Raw genomic sequence first — 20,461 nt, 5'->3', positions numbered from 1 at the left:
TATAAAACCACCTTTTAAGAACATTTTAGTGAAAGTTTCATGTTCCTATCTCATAGAATTTAAGAACAAAGATGAATAAATCATTTTCGAGCAAAATTTAAATGGCCGGCTGAATATATTACCGCCGGAGACGCGGCCGTGGAATTTAAATGACTGCGCCAAAGGGTTAAGTATGTCAAAAGATGAATTTAGACAATGTTTTGAAAGATGGAATAAAAGACTAGACAAGCGTATTAGTGTAAGTGGAGAGTACTTTGAAGGGGATTGAAGGTTTGTGCTTAAAATTTGAATAAATAAGTTTAAAAAAAAGTAAATTCGGTTTCTTTTGGGTACCCCCTCGTATGATGTCTTAACTCTTACACCCTTATGTGAATAATTTATATTTTTTTTTTTCATTGCTAGTGGGCTGGGATTAAGTCCCTTGTACTGCGGCCACTTCTGGCCTATTGTACCGGTCCCAGATGATAGGTGAGGGTGGAGCAATTGGTGGCATGAAGATTGGCAGGGGAACCCGAAGTACTTGGAGAAAACCTGCCCAAGTGCCAATTTGTCCACCACAAATCCCGCTTGATCAAACCCGGGCAGCCGTAGTGGAAAGCCAGTGACTGACCGCTTGAGCTATGGCGCTGCCAATAATTTATGTTAGTAATACTACCAACCAGTGTTAACATACATGACGTTAGTTTTAAACATTTCCCTTTCAATGATGATAAATTTATATATGCTTGCTGCTTGATTAGTGTTAATTATTTTGATGTGTTACACTGGATGGTACTCATTAAGATTATTTTTATTCTGTTTTCTGCAGAAGTTTTGTTGATGAATTGTTATGAAGTGGCATTGTTGTCATAGTGTCAGTCAACAAATTTGATTATGAGTCCATAGGTGCAAACATCTGTACTGTGTTGCCACATCACACTCAACTTTAGTCATATCTTCTGCAAATGACTAAAATTTTTGACTCTGTTCATTAAAGAATGTCCTGGTGGAGTTAGTAGGTGTGAATATTGATACTCTAAATGGCACAACACATTCACCTTTCACCACATAAGCCTAACATGTAAAATTATACTCCAGAAAACAGTATTTGCATATGTTCTATTCTCTTCACTACAACTTCGAGACATACTTTTTTGTAAGGAAGTTTGTAAATTACACAAGGTAATATTATGGGATCTGTTAATGTTCAGTCAAGAATAAAGCAGGGATGTATTTAAAAATTTCTGACATTTAGGACTGCTTCCACTATTATTTAAACATTCACACTAAGTGCCGTATGTAACTGAATCTAAAATGGCCTTGATTCTAAAAGAAGCAGAGAAATTACATTATTAAGAGTCAACATTATTGCCCATATATAGATGGCTCTCACACTGTGGTATCAGTAAAGAACACTTTGGACGGTTATAAGACCTGTTGAATTATTAACACTTGGAACTGTATTCAAATAACCTGTGTGGAGGCGGGGTTGAATACCTCCACCATGACCCTGCGAGTCGTAGGAGGTGACAAAAAAGGAAGTCTCAAATCTGAGACAGTAAAATATGGTCACAAGTCCCAAGGGACTTGGACCTGAGAAAGGCCGCGCTGGCAAGGGCCAACAGCATATACAAAAGAGGGCACCCCACAAAAACAAGACCGTAACTGTCAAACAGTAATAAATATCTGGGGCTCGACACCAAGACTTACTGACTGACTGACCATCAGTCGCAATGTGACTTTGACTTTTGTATTCAAATATATGGTTACAGGAGCTTCTCTCTCCATGCTGTAGGGGTAGAATTTCCACCCTGATCTGAATGTGTTAAGATTATTAGAAAATCATACTGACAGTGGACTGTTGTATTTTGTTAAGCAGTAGTAGTGCTGGAACAAGTCCCAGTGAGAGTCATTTGGCGGGCAATTACAGCAGCACACCACAGTCTTTGCCAACCTTCCAGCATCCATCTCACTCACTGCTGAAGGACAACAACTTCAAGCAGGAGGTGTACAGCAAGTACTACTCCAGATGTCTTAAAGGTGGGGTTCATGTTTCAAACCACCAATTCTCACACAATTGTGTTTTGTACCCCTCGAAGCAGTTAACAGATGTCTGGACCCCACTAGGGGGTGGGGGGGGCGATTGGAAAATGCAGAACTTAATTTTTTAATTCATTTAACTGTACAGTAGTCACCATCACATACTCTTACGATGCCCACATTTTTACAATCTTGTAATTAATTTCATCTTCAAGGCATGTTGTTACCTGACATCTTTGGAGATGATCGTGGTATTTGTCCACTGTACAGGGGTTCACTATTTTAATTGTAGCTCCAGTTTGAGCCATTACATGCTTCCTAACAGAATGTGTGTTACTGCTTTTGCTGACCTATTGCACCACTGTACAGTCTCACACATCTCTGTTTTGAAGTAATTTTATAAAGAGTGATTCACCCAGAACATTATCTCAGACCCATATAGCCACAGATGCTGAACCACCTTGAACCACATGTAGAGATACATACCATAATGTCTGTCATAAGCTTATTCTGAACCAGTTCAAAGTGGAAATACACACAGATGACAGTTTTCAAAGGGAATGTTGAAATTGAGGATTTTTTTTTTTTGGGCCTCTGGAAAGCTCCTTGGGGACCAGAAGTGTTTGTTCTAATGGACCTCAGGCTTCTGTTACCGTGTTTGAGACACTGAAGATCTTGTTACTGTGTTTCAGAGCGTAAGAAGTTGGGAATTGGACAATCTCAGGAAATGAACACATTGTTCAGATTTTGGTCTTTCTTTCTGAGGGAAAATTACAACCGTAAAATGTACCAAGAATTCAAAACGCTAGCAGTAGAGGACGCCCGAGAAGGATACAGGTATCGTGATGTATCATTCACTGTACTCAAAACTGTTCTTGAAAAGGTGTACACACATGCACAAACACTCTGTTACACTTATTATTATGCATGCTATATCTTTCTCACACTCTTTATCTCATTTACAAAATTTGTATATCTCTCAATCTTAATACAAGAGATATTCATCACCATCATTGCAGTGGCCTAACTAAACTAACACCATGGAGCTGAGCCCTTCGCATGGTTGGTAAGTTCGCTTGTGGACAAGACCACGGAGTATTTTTTATGACCATAACATGTCGGAGATTTAGTAGTATCTGATCAGTAAAAAGGAAATAAATAAGCTCTACCTGGATGGCAGTTTTGCTTACTATTTTAATGTATGTCAGCAAAATGAAACCAATTAAATCATAGTTTTCTGATTGTATAGCATTTTTGTGATATCTCATATCGTGTGTATAATTTTATGCAGTTATGTAAGAGGGAGCCAACCACGAGATTTCTTCTTCCTGGTTGTGTTGCAGATCAGATCACCTGCTGAGACCTTGAAAAGATATGTTATATATTGCAGATTCCAGTTCTTAACATTAAAATAAGGGCATATGATTTTATATTTCATATTTTCTAAAAATTGCTGATTCTGAGAAAGAATATTATAAGGTTTGTTTCTTATGGAATAACACTATCCAGTTATGGGTGCTAGAAAACAGAGAAGCACCCAAAGAAATTTATTGTGTTATCCATTCTTCTTCTAGTGTTTCACTCTCATAAGGGTCCTCTTCTCTGTCAGGTATGGTCTGGAGTGCCTGTTTCGTTTCTACAGCTATGGTTTGGAGAAGAAATTCCGCCCTGAAGTGTATCAGGATTTTCAGGCTGAAACCATTGCTGACTTCGAAAGTGGTAAGGGAAAGTTAAGATATGAAACTTTCATGGTGAATAAATGTGCTAAATCTTTCAGTGTTGAGTTAAAAACCAATATTTCAGAGGTGTCCTCTGTCTTCACAATCAGAACTGATATCACCTGCTTTATGGAGGCATCATGGAGATCTCATGATAATGTTGTGATCTCGTGACACGATGGAGGTCTTTGAAACAGTGGTTTCAAACTCAACGTTGACATGACTGATCACCTAGAAAATATTAGCACATAAAGGAAGGTTAGTCTACAGGTGTTGCTGTCATTATATGTCAGATGTAAACTTAACGCAAGTTATTTTTAATACACATTATGTAAAACATAATGTAGTGCACTGTTCCTCAAAGTGAGAGCCTTGCAATGGGTTTCCCAGGGAGCTGATTCTATGCGTATATATTTAAAATTGAAATGTAACAGTGAGATGACCTTGAGTGGATGGATTTGCCAGGAATTTGATGTAAAGCCATTAGCAGACCTTGCATCCTGGAGAGCTAAAAGGAGAGTTCACAGACGGCAGTTGCGAGTATTGATTGTTAAGCTGATAACCAAATCATCTTTTTACTGGTGGCCATAGACATTTGCATTTGCACCTAGAAATTGCTGGTATTATAGAAAATGCCACATTAAATTATAATATAGCGTATATTCCAGATTATCTGTGTTAATGAAGGGGAAAAATACGTGTTTAACTGAAAAACTTAGATAAACCAAGATGATGATTCTTTTTTTATCCATGTACTTAGTTAATTAAGGATCACAGGATGACATATGGGGGAGTGGAGGTATAGCCCCACCATTCTTAACCCCAGCACTAGATTGAGGTAAGTGGTCAGCTTCATACCCCTATAGTTTTGAAATCTGGAAATCTACACAGGTACTTAGAAAACTGTGAGATCTGTAGAGAAATGCATTAAGCAAAAAATTTATTTTTCTCAGCTGTTATTGTTCGAACATGTTTTTCTTCTATAAATGGTTTGCAAGTGACTGTCAAGATTGTGCAGAAATGTGTGTAGGTCTTCATGTATAGTGGTCATTAAGCTTTACTGATCTGAATGGAAATTGACATGGCTTTACACATTTTCATAAAGTTCTCCAGTGTCAGATTTTACAAATGTCCATCCCAGGTTTTCCAGTTTCATGTGTGCAGGTGGATGGGCAGACTGAACTTAGCAGGCACTTCGTAGGGTAGTGAATGTGTTTTGAAAGGGCACACTGATGAGCTGCAAACCACAAATTGTAGACAAATAATCAAGGGAAAAAACTATATATGCATTGATAAGAATTTTTCACATTAATTTCGAACGTACAATTTAACCTTTTGAAGCATAAAATTCATTTAATAACATTTCAGTTCTAACCTTGTAGGAAACATACCACATTTCCCTTTACAAACGTGGACTGGTTACTGCTGTTTAGTGAAATAATTGCTGATTGTTGTGAGAGTTGTAAGAAAGATAAATTCTGTGCACACAGAGCAGAGTTTTTGAATGTTGAAGCAGGTGATACATATAGTAACCATATTGCTTTATAGGGTTAATGCAGAAATGATGTCTTTGATATTTCTAAAGTTCATTAGTAATTTCTATTAAATTCCTAAATCTTCTTTTCATTAGGTTTGTTGGGCAAAGGGATGGGCGCTGAACAGAAAAACTTTACATTCACATCAAGAGAGTATTAGACAGTCGGGGAACTGCCGGCATGAACAAGTTCTCATAGTATGAGATATGCTTGTCATTTTTTTTTTTTTTTGTGTAAAACAGTACAGTGGTACAGAGACAGGGTCCAGTTTCAGATTTTAGTTTGCTGAGCTTTCTGGGACCTTGATCTCCTGCACATAGACCTAATTTACTGTTCAGCACTGAGATACTGTGAATGTAGTGGAACTTGGACTGAACCGTCTCCTGTAACTATACTACCATTATTCGATGAACGACAGTATATCTGTGTAGACCTAGTCTGTATGGTAATAGGAAAAACTAGTGGCTTCTACACTAAAGGGCAAGATTATAGTCTCCTGGCATTTGATGTTGCATGGATACCAGTGTTCTGGAGGAACCCTCTAACTCCATCTTCTTCCATAAAGCTGTAGCTGGAAGGTCCTCTGCAGTGTTCATATGTATTCAACAAATTTTGCACATCCTAGAAGTTCTTGATTGTAATTTTTACTGCTGTGAGAACCTCAAATCTAAGTAAAGGTCCAAGTACTTGCATGAGGTCTAATGTCACTTCTTTTCAACCAGATAATATAGGGTGTCCAGATGAAAGGTATCCAAAATAAAAAATTTATATCTCTGAAACTAATTGTCATACACGTATCTGGCTTATGTCATCTGAAAGGAAAACTCTGAAAGTTACCCNCCCAGCCTACGCGCATATGCCGCCACATTTTTGCCACCATGTTAGGAATCACCTGGACAGAGAGATTGCTGGGATATGAATTGGCAGAGGCGGACCAGTCGCTTGGTCTCCTAGGTCGCCAGATTTAACCCCAGTGGAATTGTTTCTTTTGGGGTTATATGAAGAACATTGTCTACCAGGTTCAGATCAGTGACCTTCAACACCTGAAAGCCTGCATAAGGGATGCTGTGGCTGTGGTAACACCAAACATGCTTCAAGCCTGGATATTTGTCATGCCACCAAGGGAGCCCACATCTTAATTTATTGAGAACATTATATAAGCAGAAAAAAAACTTTGATAGTTTCTCTCTGTAATGGTGTAACCCAGATAGTTTCTCTATGTAATGGTGTAACCCATTACTCTGTATAATAAATTCTTTCTGAGATATAACGATTTTATTTCAGATACCTTTCATCTGGACATTCTCTATATGCTGTTCCTTGGAAAACAGTTTTGGTTAGGCAACATTTCAGTGTATCTGTGTGTTTCTGGATTTCATAGTTAATAATTATAGAGTTCAGATAACAATGACAGTAAGAAAGTAAAGAGTACATTTATGAAGAAACAGGGCTATATTGAATTTTCGAGAAATGCTGTTGTTCCAATGTGCTGAGTATATCCTGTGTATACAGTAGATCTGTGGTTCTCAACGTTTCAAATACAGTGCACCCCTTTCAGTTAACACAGAAACTCAGGTCTCCCTTGAAGTATTGGATAGTAATCTTATTTTAAAATTAAAAAAAAAAGATATAGTCTAATTCCAATTTGTATTTGTGAACTTAATCTTAAATCATTGAAGAATATTTTTATTTTAGAGAATTTTACATAATTAGAAAATTGTATTTACTTTATAAAGTAATGAAACATATTGAAGGATGCATGATCCAAATTCGTATCTGAGTTGACCTCAAACATTGTCAGTGTGAGCATTTATACTGTGACATGTTGCACAACGGAGGAACCCCCCCCCACCAGCAGTGACGCGGCGGGTGTGTCAGCTCTCCGTCAACCCCCCTCCGCACGATGACGTAACGCGCAACGCGCGGTGACGGAAGACGGCGTGAGGTAACAGCATTGCTAGGCTATATGCAGACACTGTTACGTGGCACGCAACGACGCTGTTGACGCGGGCAACAGGCAACAGCGAACGGAATAAAAGCCGGCAGAGCAGTAAGCGTGAGTTAGTTGTAACGTGGCCGTCGGCAAGTTCAGTAGTAGTCGAGCCAGTGTGTGATCAACAGTTTTCCAGTCAGCAGTGAACGAGTAAAAGTGTGATAATCAGTGACAGTTTGTGATAACTGAGAATTAATTGGGAGTGTGTAACACAGTGACACTTGTATAGCTCCCGTACTGTGAAACGTATAGTCTACTGACAATAGAGTGATTTGATTTGCGAATAGGGTTATAAAGTGTGAAACTCCGCAACAGCGTGAACAGATTATTGCGAATAGGGTTATAAAGTGTGAAACCCCGCAACAGCATGAACAGATTATTGCGAATAGGGTTATAAAGTGTGAAACCCCTCAACTGTGTGATAATTAATTGTAGCCCTTACTTGTAGGTTGTTGAATAAACCAGTTAACAATCCGAACGGCGTCTTCAGTAACGAAACACGTTACAATACTACATACGAGGGTTAGAAATTTAATAGTGGCAACTATTTATTTACAACTGATACAAAATAGATGCATGTTTCAAAGATTTACTGTCGTTCAGTGTGGTCACCAGCATTGTGAATAACCCGTTGCCAGCGATGTGGAAGTCTTAGAATACCTTTAGCAGCACCTGTTGTGTTGATAGTTCGATTGCAGTGGTCTACTGCCTGAAGAATCCCTGGAACAGTTCCAAAGCAAATGCCATGAAGTGGTTCCTTCATCTTAGGAATTGAAGTCGAAGTCACAAGGGCTTAGGTCCGGGGATTATGGCGGATGGTACAGCACCTCCAGCCCCGTTGATCGAACAAATCAGCCACAGCTTGCCATTTCTGCATTTCTGTCAAATCTTGCAGAACCCATCGTGATGCAATTTTTCCGATGCCCAGATGTTCCTTCAGAATGTGAAGCACAGTCGTATGTGCTAATCCTGTCTCTCGAGCCAGCTCACAAATCGTATGGCGTCGATCGCTCTCCAGTAACGCAGAAAGAGCATACACTTCTTTTTCACTGATGTGGGAAGGGAGAGTCCATTTGCTCTGAGGTAAGGTAGGTATGTAACTAACGTGTGGTATAAGCGACATTATTTGGTTCCATTGCTTGGCGTCTCTACAGCAGTGTTGCCACTATTAAAGTTCCAACCCTCGTATTTGCCACCAGTTTTGAGACTCTTGACTCTGTGGAACAAAGGGCACATTGTCCTCTTGCAATGTAAAACTCTGTTGTTTCCAGAGTTCAACAAGAAAAAACACAGTTTTATTCATACTCAGGGTGAAACTGTTGAGGGGTGCACCCCACCAGTTGAGAATGTATGCTGGAGAGAGTGGAGATTGTTTTACATACCTTACCATTGTCACACAGCAAATGTTAGGATATATGAATCCTAGTACAATGCTTTGCACATGCTCGTGTTCTTGTATGGTGTTATTGCCATGCTTAGTTTGATCATGTGCTACAGAAATAGGGGGATTCGCTGACACCACAAGGCTCATTGCCGAGGAGTGGAGTTTGATAGTAGACCTCCTCACAGGTGTTAAAATGTGAAATTGATGTCAGTATGAAATTTGTTATATGCTGCAAATCCACCCTTTGAGGGGCATATTATTTGAGTTAGGCTGAAAGAGATTATTTCTGTTGTGGATTTTTTGGAATGTCAAAAAACCAGAAGCTGTGTGTGTTCTGGTTCCTAGTGGTCTGAGTGGTCCACCCACCAGGAACTGAAGCTAGATCACAGAGCTTTTGCTTTACGTTACTCCAAAAAGTGGGTACCGGACAACAAAACATAGCACAACCATAATCACAGAATGCAGTGATGGCCTGGTTCTGTGAATTTCAGCATGATATTGGTTTTAATATTTTTAATAGAAATTTATGGCTCTGATTTTATATACTTATTTTTGTGTATGTGAATTGTAAAGTTTCCTCTTAATATATACATGTTCAGAGTATGGTCTCATGAAACCAAAATGTGAGGGTATTAACAACACAAGAAAGGACCCAGATATACCTATGTTGTGATATGTCTAATTTTAAGCTTTACTTTCTGAAGTGTGCAAGTGAATTGGTTGATTGGTTATATGTCATGGATTTCTGTGTGGAAGATACACATTTTAATTATACCAGTAATAGCATTTTTTTTATTCCATCCAGGTCAGTTGTACGGACTAGAGAAGTTTTGGGCATTCTTAAAGTACTACAAGCACAGTTCAAAACTCCACGTTGATCCCAAGCTGAAAGAGTGTCTCTCAGGATACAATGATGTGAAGGACTTCCGTGTAGTTATGGCAAGTTTTAATTTTGTTTACTCTTTTAAATGGATGTTTTTAATCATTGCTGTCATAGTTATAATAACTGCCTTGAATTTATTGTTTAATCCATCATGAAATCATTACTGCAGGTTCTGAATTGTTTGCGTTCATAATTGTTGAGCCATCGGTACATCTTCTGTGTGTGTGTGTGTGTGTGATTCACACAATTTTTAACATATTGTAATATGTTTAGTTACTGAAGACGCCATTCGGATTGTTAATTGGTTTATTTAACAATCTACAAGTCTCTGCTACAATTAATTACAACAATGTTATGGGTTTCCACACTTTACAAACCCTACACACAAATCTCATCCTTCTATCCTCAGTAGTCTACACTTATTCACAGTAGGGGAGCTATATAAGTGTCACTGTATCACACACTCCCAATTATTACTCGGTTATCACAAACTATCACTGATTATCACACACGCGTCCGGTTCTTCTTTCCGCGACTGCTGCTGTACTCCAACCTCCTGTCACTTCGTCTCTCTTCGGTCCAAATATTCTCCTCAACACCCTGTTACATGTTTCGGGCGCTGTTGGCCACCTCGGAAGGTGATTAACACATCCAAGGGAACACTTTACGAATATGACACGCATATGTTGCCTCAAAAGGGTTTAAAACGTTGGGATGTTTAAAACAAATTAATCTAAATTAAACTAATTAATTGAAGAAATATTGTCTGATTTTTAGTACACTAAAATGTCAAAGATATTATAAATATTTCTTATAGGAGATCAGAAATTTGTCAGTTAAAAGATGAATTACGCTTTAGAATTAAGAGTACTTACGATTACACTAACACTAATGGTACGAGCCATGTGACTGGAAGATTCAAACTTAAGACGCATGACAATTTGGTGTCAGAATTGGTTTACGAACTTGAACACGCCACACGCCACAAGTTACAAGTTAATTACGAGTTAGCCAAGCAGTCAACCATTCAGTTGTAGTCTAGCATTTGCAGTCTAGTATTTGTAATAATGGCAGTAATGTTGAGCTTGTAAATGGTGCAATTGTATGAGTGAGTGTTGAATAAAATTCACTATATCCAAGACGGCGTGAAGTTATTTGTTGCGTTATCCACCCAACACGTGACAATATTATTGAAATGGTAGAAAATACACTTGATGTATTAAGTTTTTAACGTCATGTGTGTGTGAAGTTTTGTTATTTTATTCCGTCACCACAATAGGAAATATGGACACCATGCAGTTGTCATTCCTTACATGTTTCTGCTCATTAGGTCGTCAGATATTTGACTTGTTTACTTATTGAAATACTTGTTTTTTATTAATATGTAATCCTGTTACGTATAACATGGTGCATTCATCTCTAACATTAAATATTAATTGTTAAAATATTAAGTCATTCAAATTAAAATGAAATATATATAAAAGGTTTTCTTAGTTTTTCTGAGTGTAGTAGTTTTATGTAGATGGTTTCCTTCTACGAACATTTCTTTGGGGTTCTTCCTTTCCATGTATTGATGTAGTATGTGTTTTGTTCCCTTGTGGAGAGTTTATGATGTGACAGAACTTTATAGAGGTTTCTTTGGTCCAGACATGTTACATGTTTGTGCTTTCTAAACCATTGTGTTTTATGTTGGAAATGGTGTGTTGTGCTATAGATTTAATCTTTATTTTCTAAGTTAATTGTGACCTGCATTTTTGTGGTAATCTTACATCCAGTGGGTTCTCTTGTTTCACAGCCTGGTGATGAGAACGAGTTGAGAGGTGGATTCAGAGGAGCATTTCGTCCACATGCTGTGAAACGTCGCAGCCGTAGCGTTTCAGAGAGTTACAGCATGGACGTGAGGCAGCAGTCCATCTCCGAACGACAAGCAGCACAGCAGTTTCAGAAGCGTGTACGGCGCTTGTCAGGAGGTCCCGGCCCCAGTTCCGGCCAAGGCAGATGGAGAACCGAGTCACACCCTTCTTGTATAAGCCAAGTGTCTGTCACCTCTTCAAGTCGAAGAAGATCAAATTCTTTCAATTCTGAAAGAGCTTTGGAATCAAGCAGTTCCAATTCAAAACATTCTGATTTAAAGGATGCTAACCAAAGTGCAAATAGTAAAGCAAGAGTAAATTTTGATCTTGGGGAGTCAGAACCTGGTAAGTCAAATGTCAGTAACACAAAATCTAATTCATCAGATATTAATTCAGGTTGCAAGGTACGTGAATCAAGAGATGGCACCAGTTGTTCACCAACATCTAAACCTGTTCACAAAAAAAAGGAATCCTCCAGTAGTAAAAGCAGTACTGAGAAACAAAAGAGAGTTGGGGATACTCTAAGGGATGCTACCAACAAAGAATGGGACGTAACAGAACACATTTCAGCATGAAAATGAATCTGCATTGTCTCCAGAAAGTGAGTATAAGTAGGCATGTGTGAGAGTGATTATTTCAGATCAGGACAAGAATTTGGAAATATTTGAGAGTTGAGATAAGAACAAGAATTGTCTTTACTTATCATTGTAATAACAATTTATTATATTAGCCACTTTTTCATATATTACATGTATGTTGATGTTGCTCATATTGAGACAGGAATTGGTACAGGAGTAAAGTCAAGGTGCTTCATACAGAAATATATAAGGGTGCAGTGTGGGCAGGAGGAGACAGATTTAAATAGTCTGCATGCTACCAGTGAAAGTGAAAGCAATTATATGAAGATTATCAGAGTTTGAGACTCAAAATTAATAGCTAGATTTCAAAGCAAGATCGAATTGTTTTTCTCAGTTCATTCTCAGAAATTCAATACTTGCACATGCCTGTAGATAACTTTACTTACTGTAAGGTCAAAGTGAAAAGTGAGATTTTGGCTGCATTCATAGCATTTGCAGCTACTCTAATGATTCCATATTGATTCGACATTTGTGCTTAATGAAGAAAGGCTGATTATTTCTGAAAACTGTACAGTTTTCTTCTGTTCTTTTTACAGACAGTCGTGCCATAATAGAATATGATTTGGCATAATTGTTTTCTTGGTGCCTTATCTGAGGCATCCGGATTATGGATGGAATGCGATCAGTAATTTTGAAAGCCAAGCATGGTTACTTCCAGATAAGTTGGGTAGGGGAGTGACATTTTGGAAATATAAGCTTTGGGTTCTGAAGTCAGTATAAAATGCAAATTTCGTTTTGTGAGTCTTCCAATACAGAAAACAGCAGGGATTCCCAGGGTGCCCCGACATTGTTGTTACATAAATCGTTTTTATTTAAGTAAAAATGTTTACATAATAGTGACTTCATAAAACATAACATGTGCTTCAGTGCATTTTTTATTACTCCAGCCATTGGTTTGTTATTTGTACTGATTGCTTTCTCAATTGAATTTTAAATGAATCAGTCATTTCTAAAAGGCCTTGGATCCAAAGAGATTAACTTGAGAAAAATGTAGTAAAATATGCTCCTGTGTAAGTACTGTGTGTTTCTTTTGCAGTTTGGAATTGCATGTTAAAACATCTCTTACTACATTTTCTCAGTTTTAATCTACTTTCTTTCTGTCATGGAAAAAAGTACGCATAGAATAAATAGGTTAGTTTTCACAAAGTTTGACATGATTTCATTCTGCCTCAGTTTTGTACTTACACGAATTCCAAGTAACAGTGATGATGATGATGATTATGAGGAGGAGGAAGAAGAAGAAGAGGAGGAAGAAGGTACTGCTGCTGCTGGTGATAGTGATCTATAACATAGCCAGTTGGGTGAACTAGAGTTGCTCATATGGGTGTCTGCACACAAGTCCAGCAAACTAACATATGAGCTAAACTGCATTTTGTTGTTTGAGCATGAACTAACATTACTCAAATTTAACATTAGGAATACAAGATTTGTAGGACTGAAAGTGTGTGCTGTAGTTGTGTGGACATGGTGAGTTCTCCCTAGAACTTCATGTAGGTTTGGGAAGATTGAATAGTTTTGACCATGGATCAGACATCTTGATGTCATGATGATTTTGACAGCCAAATTTGTCAAATGGGCAATGATAGTACAGTGTTGTCCTGTGTTACAAGTTGATGATGAAATAATAGGCTTAGAATGCTGCAGAAATAGTCTTCTAAGATGTTACTTTGCATTGGTCAGTAATGACCTGGTCAGGAAGCTGTGGGGGGTGGTAATGCTTTTGGGTGGGGGTAGATGTCTTGATCATAGATCGGTGGATGAGTGGCAGAAGAAATAACTTGAGAGTGTAATCTATTGGTTAGACTATAGGCTGCACTTGTCATCTTGTGAGCTGAAGAGTGAGATTCTTCAGTGCCTTCCCGAGGTCTCCCACTCGTCCCCAGGTGGAATATTGTAATGCTGCTGGTTGGAGAATCTTATCAACAGATATAGCATTCCATGGTATGCATCTCCAGCAGAGAAGTTTGGTAGGTGAGTTAGGCTATCAACTGCATCGGTGGCTAAAAATTGCAGACATTTCAGGGACCATCTCTGTCCCCATATCAATGTCTCGTGCCGTAAGGTTCAAACTGTCCCTTCTGTAGATGGTAGATGAGACTTATATTTGTGGGAGAGTGTTCTCAGATGTTGGTTTGTCCTTCATCCATGGTCTTGTTGAAATAAAGACCAGTAATCCCTTAAGAGTTGTTGGATAGCCACTCTTGCCATGATGTTTAGCTGACTCCTGTTTCAGGCATTGCAGGTTACCCACCTGGCAGTTGAGGGCTTTGCAGTTTCAGAAAATGGGCAGGACATATTTACTTCAGTTTATCTGTCCATATTTTCATTCCATCTTCATCCCTTCATCATGGGGAACATGCATGAATATTCCATATGGAATTTTGTCTTCAGGCACAATTTTCTTTCGAATAATATGTAAGGGGAGGAAGTTTGGTGTTAGCTGAATGTGCTAAAGGAGTAGTGTAGAGGGTGTTTTTTTTTTGTGACTGGATGTTTCTGTTAAAATACTGCCCACTGTTGGTTTGTGTTTAAACCAGAGCAGTATATGTAGTCTTAGGGACACTGCACACCAGACTCCTGCTTTTGTGCAGTGTAAAGATGTGTCATGATACTCATGAGGATCATCGGTTGGCCATATTTGAAAACTGCAGGATGCAATGTGCTCATTCTGCCGTCCAGTTCCTCATCATCAGAATTCAGATTTTCTGTGAACCATTGGAGATGAGACAATTCGGTGGCAGCAGCTTATGCGCTCGGTTTTATTTCATGTGCAAAGTTTTTTGGAGGACAGTTTTAATAAATTTGTTATAAAGGGATTTTTGTAGTGGATTCATTTGTAGACCATGTTCATTGCTATATTTAGTTTTAAGATTCTGCTCCTGTGGCTTTGTAACCCCAAGATCTTATATAACTTTCATAATGATGTTCTTTGCTGAAGACTTGTACTTATGAACTGAAATAAAAGAAAAATTTTATTATTGGGTCCATCGCAAGGTTGCATCAATGAAAACAGTGAGGGATCTCCAGTCATCATCAGTTTTTCTCTTATGTGCCTTTTTCTTGAAGTTCCTTTGTTTTGTTTCTGGTATAGTTATATCGTTTACCCTATTTAAGAAGCAGTAAGTAATACAAATAATTTGTTACCTGCAGCCTGTCATTTTACAAAGAGTAAAAATATTTTCACCAGATGGCAGCATATTCCATTACTCCCCTCTTGTGTGTGTAGTTCTAAAGAAACCTTATACATGGGTGAAAGCCTTTTGGAAGGTAATGCAGCAAAAAGCAGAAGACACAGTGAAGATGGGGCAGAATGATGGACATTTATTTAAGGAAACCCACCCATTTGGCCAAGCCTTTAAGAAATGACTGGTTCAGATGTTATTTTTATAACATTTTATAACTGGTTCAGTAGGCAGTTTAATGCCATTGAAGTGAAACAAAGTTTGAGGAAAAGTGTTTGTCAAATGTCTAAGTCTGTGTTTGTAGTTTTTTTGTATCCTTCTTCTCATCATTTTGGTTACCTTGTCATGTTTATAAGTGAAATATCCTGGATTCTGGGAAAGGAATATAGACGTGCATGATAAAAATTTGTGTATGGTGATGAATTGCTGTATCTTATGTACCTATTGCTCATATAGTCTCTGAAAAGTGACAGATTATTCAGTGAGATTGTGGAAAATATTTGATAGTCTTTGTAAGAAATGGGAGCAAGCAGTCTGCTTATCCACCTCCTTAATGAAATGAAACATTTGTGACCCCGATCTCATTATGGGAATCATGTTTGAAGGGAGGCTAATGCTTCAGTGTGTACAGATTGTTACAAAAAAAATATTAATTATGGGGCTAGTCCTTAACAAAGGATTTTCTAATGAATAGAAGTGAACTTATGTTGTATCCATTGACTTACTGAATGAGTTGCTGAAACGGCATGAGGGATTCATTCAGGTCAAGTGCTATAACCTATGTTAGGTTCAGTATTTTATCCTTTCCATGGATAAGATTGACATTTAAAACTAACACTTCGTGATATATCAATAAGAATTGAGGTCATAGCTTAGTTTAGAGTGACTTTTAGCAATGATGCCACATGTACAATTTTATGACTTTAATACTGAAATTTGGTTAAAAGGAATTAGTAATGAAGCTTAATATTCTAACATTGTGTTATTTGGGAAGGTAACGATGCATAAAGTATCATTTACCTGTGGGAAAACTCCAGAAAGTCGTATTCATATGAAAATATTTTTAGTATAGGTCATTGTGGACACATCTTAATAGTTTGCATCCTGTTGTGTGTCTCACATAAGATATAAAGCATACAAGAATATACTGTCTACACAACAACATTCTGTATTTTAAGACAAAGAAGACACTACTGTATGAACATTTGTTTTATTAAAGCTTTTATGGATGCGCCCATACAGAGTGTTGTTGTGTAGACTATATATTCTTGTATGCTTTATATCTTATTGTGGACACATTTGGCAGACTGTGTGATTGTTTTGTTTATTTTATATATATATAAATAGTCAAGCAGAGGAAGAAGATGAAGAAAGTGCTCTAGCATCTGGAGGCAGGCAACTAGTCTCATGATTTGATTTTAGTGTGGTGCAGGGTTGAGAAATTACATGCTCATTTTTTATGTACCAACATCCAGAATCAGATATGCCTTTGTGCATGTTCAGATACACTGGAACCCCATTTAATGACCTCAGTATAAGGTTTTCCTTCATTTAGCGTTCAATTTCCGTGATCGCAGCCGAGTAATCTCAGCATTAGTTACCTCAGTTTAAGATTTTCCTCAGTTCAGTGTTCAGATTCACTCCTTTCCAAAGAATCTTTAAATGGGGTATCCCTGTACTATGAAAGATTTCCTGGTGTTAATTTTGTTGCACATCTTGAAGTTAATTATCCATCACATACGTGTAATTAATATTATGATTATGTTCGCTTTTGACTTTCTGCTTAATGTACATAAGTTGAGATTGTTTCATTAAGGAATACCTTTTTAATGGGATTTTTTTTTTGTACAGAAGGTAGGAAATGGGGGACAAACTTGGTTTTGGTGGGGGGAGTTGTGTTCTCAACCAAAACATGTATTTCTGTCATTTACAGATATCGCTTGTAATAGTAGTTGGTTCTCTATGTATAAGATTGACTTTTGTGGGGTATTTTGATATTTATATAAATTAGATATGTTTCTGAATGTGTTTATTTTAGAGTAATATTTTATTGGTTGGGGGTGGACACTTTTTTCTCACTGTCACTTTATTTTGTGTGTGTGTGTATGTGTGTATGGGAAAGGGGGGAGTTTTGCATTTATTTTTTTTTTTGTGTTCACACGTACGTTGTTATATCTTGCCCTTATTTTGTACGTATTATGTATATTGTGTTTCAGACCTTTTAATGCAATAAATAACAAATGCTCAGAGATTGGTAGGAGCATATGGTCTGCTTTTATTGATGAAAAGAGTTGGCTGTAGTAATTTCCCTGAAGCTCCATTACAGCATTGTTCTGATAACAGGTTATGGTCAGAAATGTTGTTAAGACTGTTAGAAAATTGTCTGTTCCTCTCATTGTTGTATTCACATTCTTAATATGTGTTGCAGGAACTGTGGTATTTGAAAATTGGTTATGAAGAATTCTATTCTCATCAGGTATTGAATGGATATCATGAAAGATATGGTCAGTAACGCTGTGGAATTTCATTGTTCTGCCTTGTGTGTGCATTGAACCACCAAATTACAACCATGCTGAAGACCAATGAGAAATTGCAGTGTACTGCAAGCATGGATGATCAGAAAACCAGCGTATTATGACCATTTTATTATTGTACCATTTAAGTTAAAAGAGCCAGAATAGCTCAGTCAATTATATCGACAGGCTACAGCATGGATGGCTAGGACTCAATTCCCAACGGGGCAAGATTATTCTCTTTGTAGCATCCAGTCTGGCTCTGGCCCAGCATACTATCCGTTGGGTAGTAGGGTAAAGTGGAAGGGGTTTGAGGCTGACCACTCACCTTCATTTAGTTCCGCGGTCAAGGGTGGTAGAGGGATACCTTTATTCCCCTTAAGCACAGGGACACCCTCTTCTTTTTTACCATTTAACACTTGATCCTGGTTTTGAACTTCATATATTTGTAGTCCAGAACATTGAATGTAAGGCCATAGCAGATCATATTCTTGTAATAAGTATTCACCAAATGTTTCTTGTCCATGCCCTGCCAATCTTGAAACATCAGAGCTTAAAAATGTAAAGACAGACAACAGCCATGAAACAGTTCCCTGTTTCTTGTAATGTCAAGGATGCCAGCTGTTATGTTCTTTGACTTCAGGTGCAGCAGTGATATGATATTTTACAGTTGTTAAGATTGTTAAGGTAGACCAGTTAAAATTGATGCTGTTATCATTCTTCAGCCTCAGTGAAGAAATGATAAGGGCCTATGTTGTTTTCTGGGGATATGACACCATGCAGTTTGGTAGATAAGTACAGTCTTGTGACCTGCATCTTGAGGATTGGAGGGAGTGGGTTCTTCAAGAATGTTGGTAACCATATGCTACACTGCACACTTCATGCCCCAGAAGACACTATCTTAAGTCTTCCTGCTGTGAGAACATTAAATCTCTCATTGCATGAAATACTGATGCTGATCAGCTGAATTGTTTCTCTTACATTGTACACTGCCACCAGAAGTTACTGTGTACTGTTACAGAAAGCAGTCTGCTTTTTCTTGAACTAATATTCAGTCATATACAACATATTCCCTTTACCCCCATCCAAGAACTGGCCTTTCTTTTCCATTAGTTTTATAATACAATACTAAATTCAGTGAATAAAATGTATTACATATGTCACTATTGTAGTCAAATGCAGTAAGTATTTCATTTTGTGAACACAGTTTGGTGTTGCATTTGACATTGAAGGAAATATATGCACATGTTGGAAATGAAATAATGTTACTTGCAGAAAATGGAATAATAGTTGTGTCACATAACACTTTGTGCAAGAAATGGGAGGACAGTTGATTGCTAGAAACTAAGTAAGGAACAGAAATTTGTGAGAAAGCTCGGTACATTATGTTGCACTTCGTAAGAAAGAACGTAGAGACAATAAATATTCCCTTGGTAGCTGAGTTGGCTTAACATAAAATGAACTAAGTCAAGATGCGGAACTGCTTGGTTACTTGCTTTTAAGGGATGTCATGATGTGTATACATGGTTAATGTGAGCTTTGTGATTATTATTTAGTGGTGCTCACCACCATTTACATTGCACTGTGTAGACTCATAGAGTTAAACTAATATTTTATATAACTTGCATATCTAAAGCCTGTTGAAGTAAGTGATTTCAAGAACTGTACATATGTTTTATATATATGATAAATTAAGAATAATAATTTTGAGGCACATCTGAATTTCTGAAAAATATTTCAGACCAAGATTTCAAATGTCTGGTTTTCAAGGAAATTTTCAACTTTTATTGAAATATGTACTGAATTGAACTTTATTTTTCAATTATGTGCATGGTGTTTTAAAATGAATGTTTGGATATAGATGACATTTGGATGATGAGTTTAGCCAATTTGTTAATGCTTTATAGACTATGCTGTCCTTGGTAGGTATGTCAAGAATTACAGATTATCTTAAACTTTACGTGGAATGTAAATATAACAGGCATTTCCTTGTTATTTTCTTCACTGCACTTTTTCAGGAAGTGTATACTCCTATAGAAAACTGACTTATATTCTAAGATCCCTTGTTTCAGCCAACCTATATTTGTGAGTGCCCATATGTTTGCAAATTCTTATGTTTAGGGGCTTTCTAAACATATTTTGACCTGGTAACATGTTCCTTAAGTATTTTGTACTGAATAAGAGTTTCAGTGTACTTTAGTTATACAGTGCAGCAATACCTCACGTAGTCCGGGTAATCGGTTCTACCAATATCCCAGACTGTTTGAAACCGGACTAATTGAGGAACTAAATACATACAAAAAAATGATAATTGTTTAAAAAAAGCCCGTTTTTCAATAAATAAAACGCGATCAATAAATTCAAATGTCTTTATTAGAAATAATTTAAAAAATCATGTTTTTCGCAGTTCATTTTTATTCTCTAAAAACGGCAATATTGATGTCTGCACATTTTTCTTCTTTGGCCTTTTCTCTTCATACATTTGTTTGTAGCAACGAATTGCATTGTTTATCGTTCAGCGAATTGTAAGGCTACGTTCAGTATTGGGATCAACTTTCATAATATGCTCTGACAAGGTTTCAGCCATTCCAACAATATTTTATAGTTGTTCAGCTGTTAATTCTCATGCAGGCACTTCAACACAGTCATCGTTGTCTAAGTTGTCCTCTCGTTCTTCACATTGTTCCCATTGTTCATATATGTTAATAAGTGTCATTATCTAGTTCATTAGTGTTCGATTTGA

The 20,461-nt window shown here is 37.4% G+C and overlaps 1 protein-coding gene across 3 annotated transcripts in view; it reads left to right on the top strand.

The window, feature by feature from the left end:
- The window catches only part of LOC111871193 (la-related protein 1), a 96,992-nt gene extending 77,238 nt beyond the window's left edge, over positions 1–19,754 (top strand). For 2 of the 3 annotated variants that reach the window (XM_023864101.2, XM_023864103.2), the window contains 5 exons: positions 1,856–2,019; positions 2,712–2,856; positions 3,629–3,738; positions 9,455–9,588; positions 11,328–19,754. In XM_023864101.2, coding sequence (XP_023719869.1) covers positions 1,856–2,019; positions 2,712–2,856; positions 3,629–3,738; positions 9,455–9,588; positions 11,328–11,960 — 1,186 coding nt within the window. In that variant the 3' untranslated portion in view covers positions 11,961–19,754. The remainder of the gene's footprint in view (positions 1–1,855; positions 2,020–2,711; positions 2,857–3,628; positions 3,739–9,454; positions 9,589–11,327) is intronic. The other variant, XM_023864102.2, reaches the window with a different exon arrangement.
- The last annotated feature ends 707 nt before the right edge of the window (positions 19,755–20,461 follow it).

This window comes from Cryptotermes secundus, unplaced genomic scaffold (assembly GCF_002891405.2).
Source record: "Cryptotermes secundus unplaced genomic scaffold, Csec_1.0 scaffold573, whole genome shotgun sequence".
In the NCBI taxonomy this organism is placed as follows: domain Eukaryota; kingdom Metazoa; phylum Arthropoda; class Insecta; order Blattodea; family Kalotermitidae; genus Cryptotermes; species Cryptotermes secundus.
Note: the sequence above shows the minus strand (reverse complement) of the source record. Positions and strands in the feature narration are given on the sequence as shown.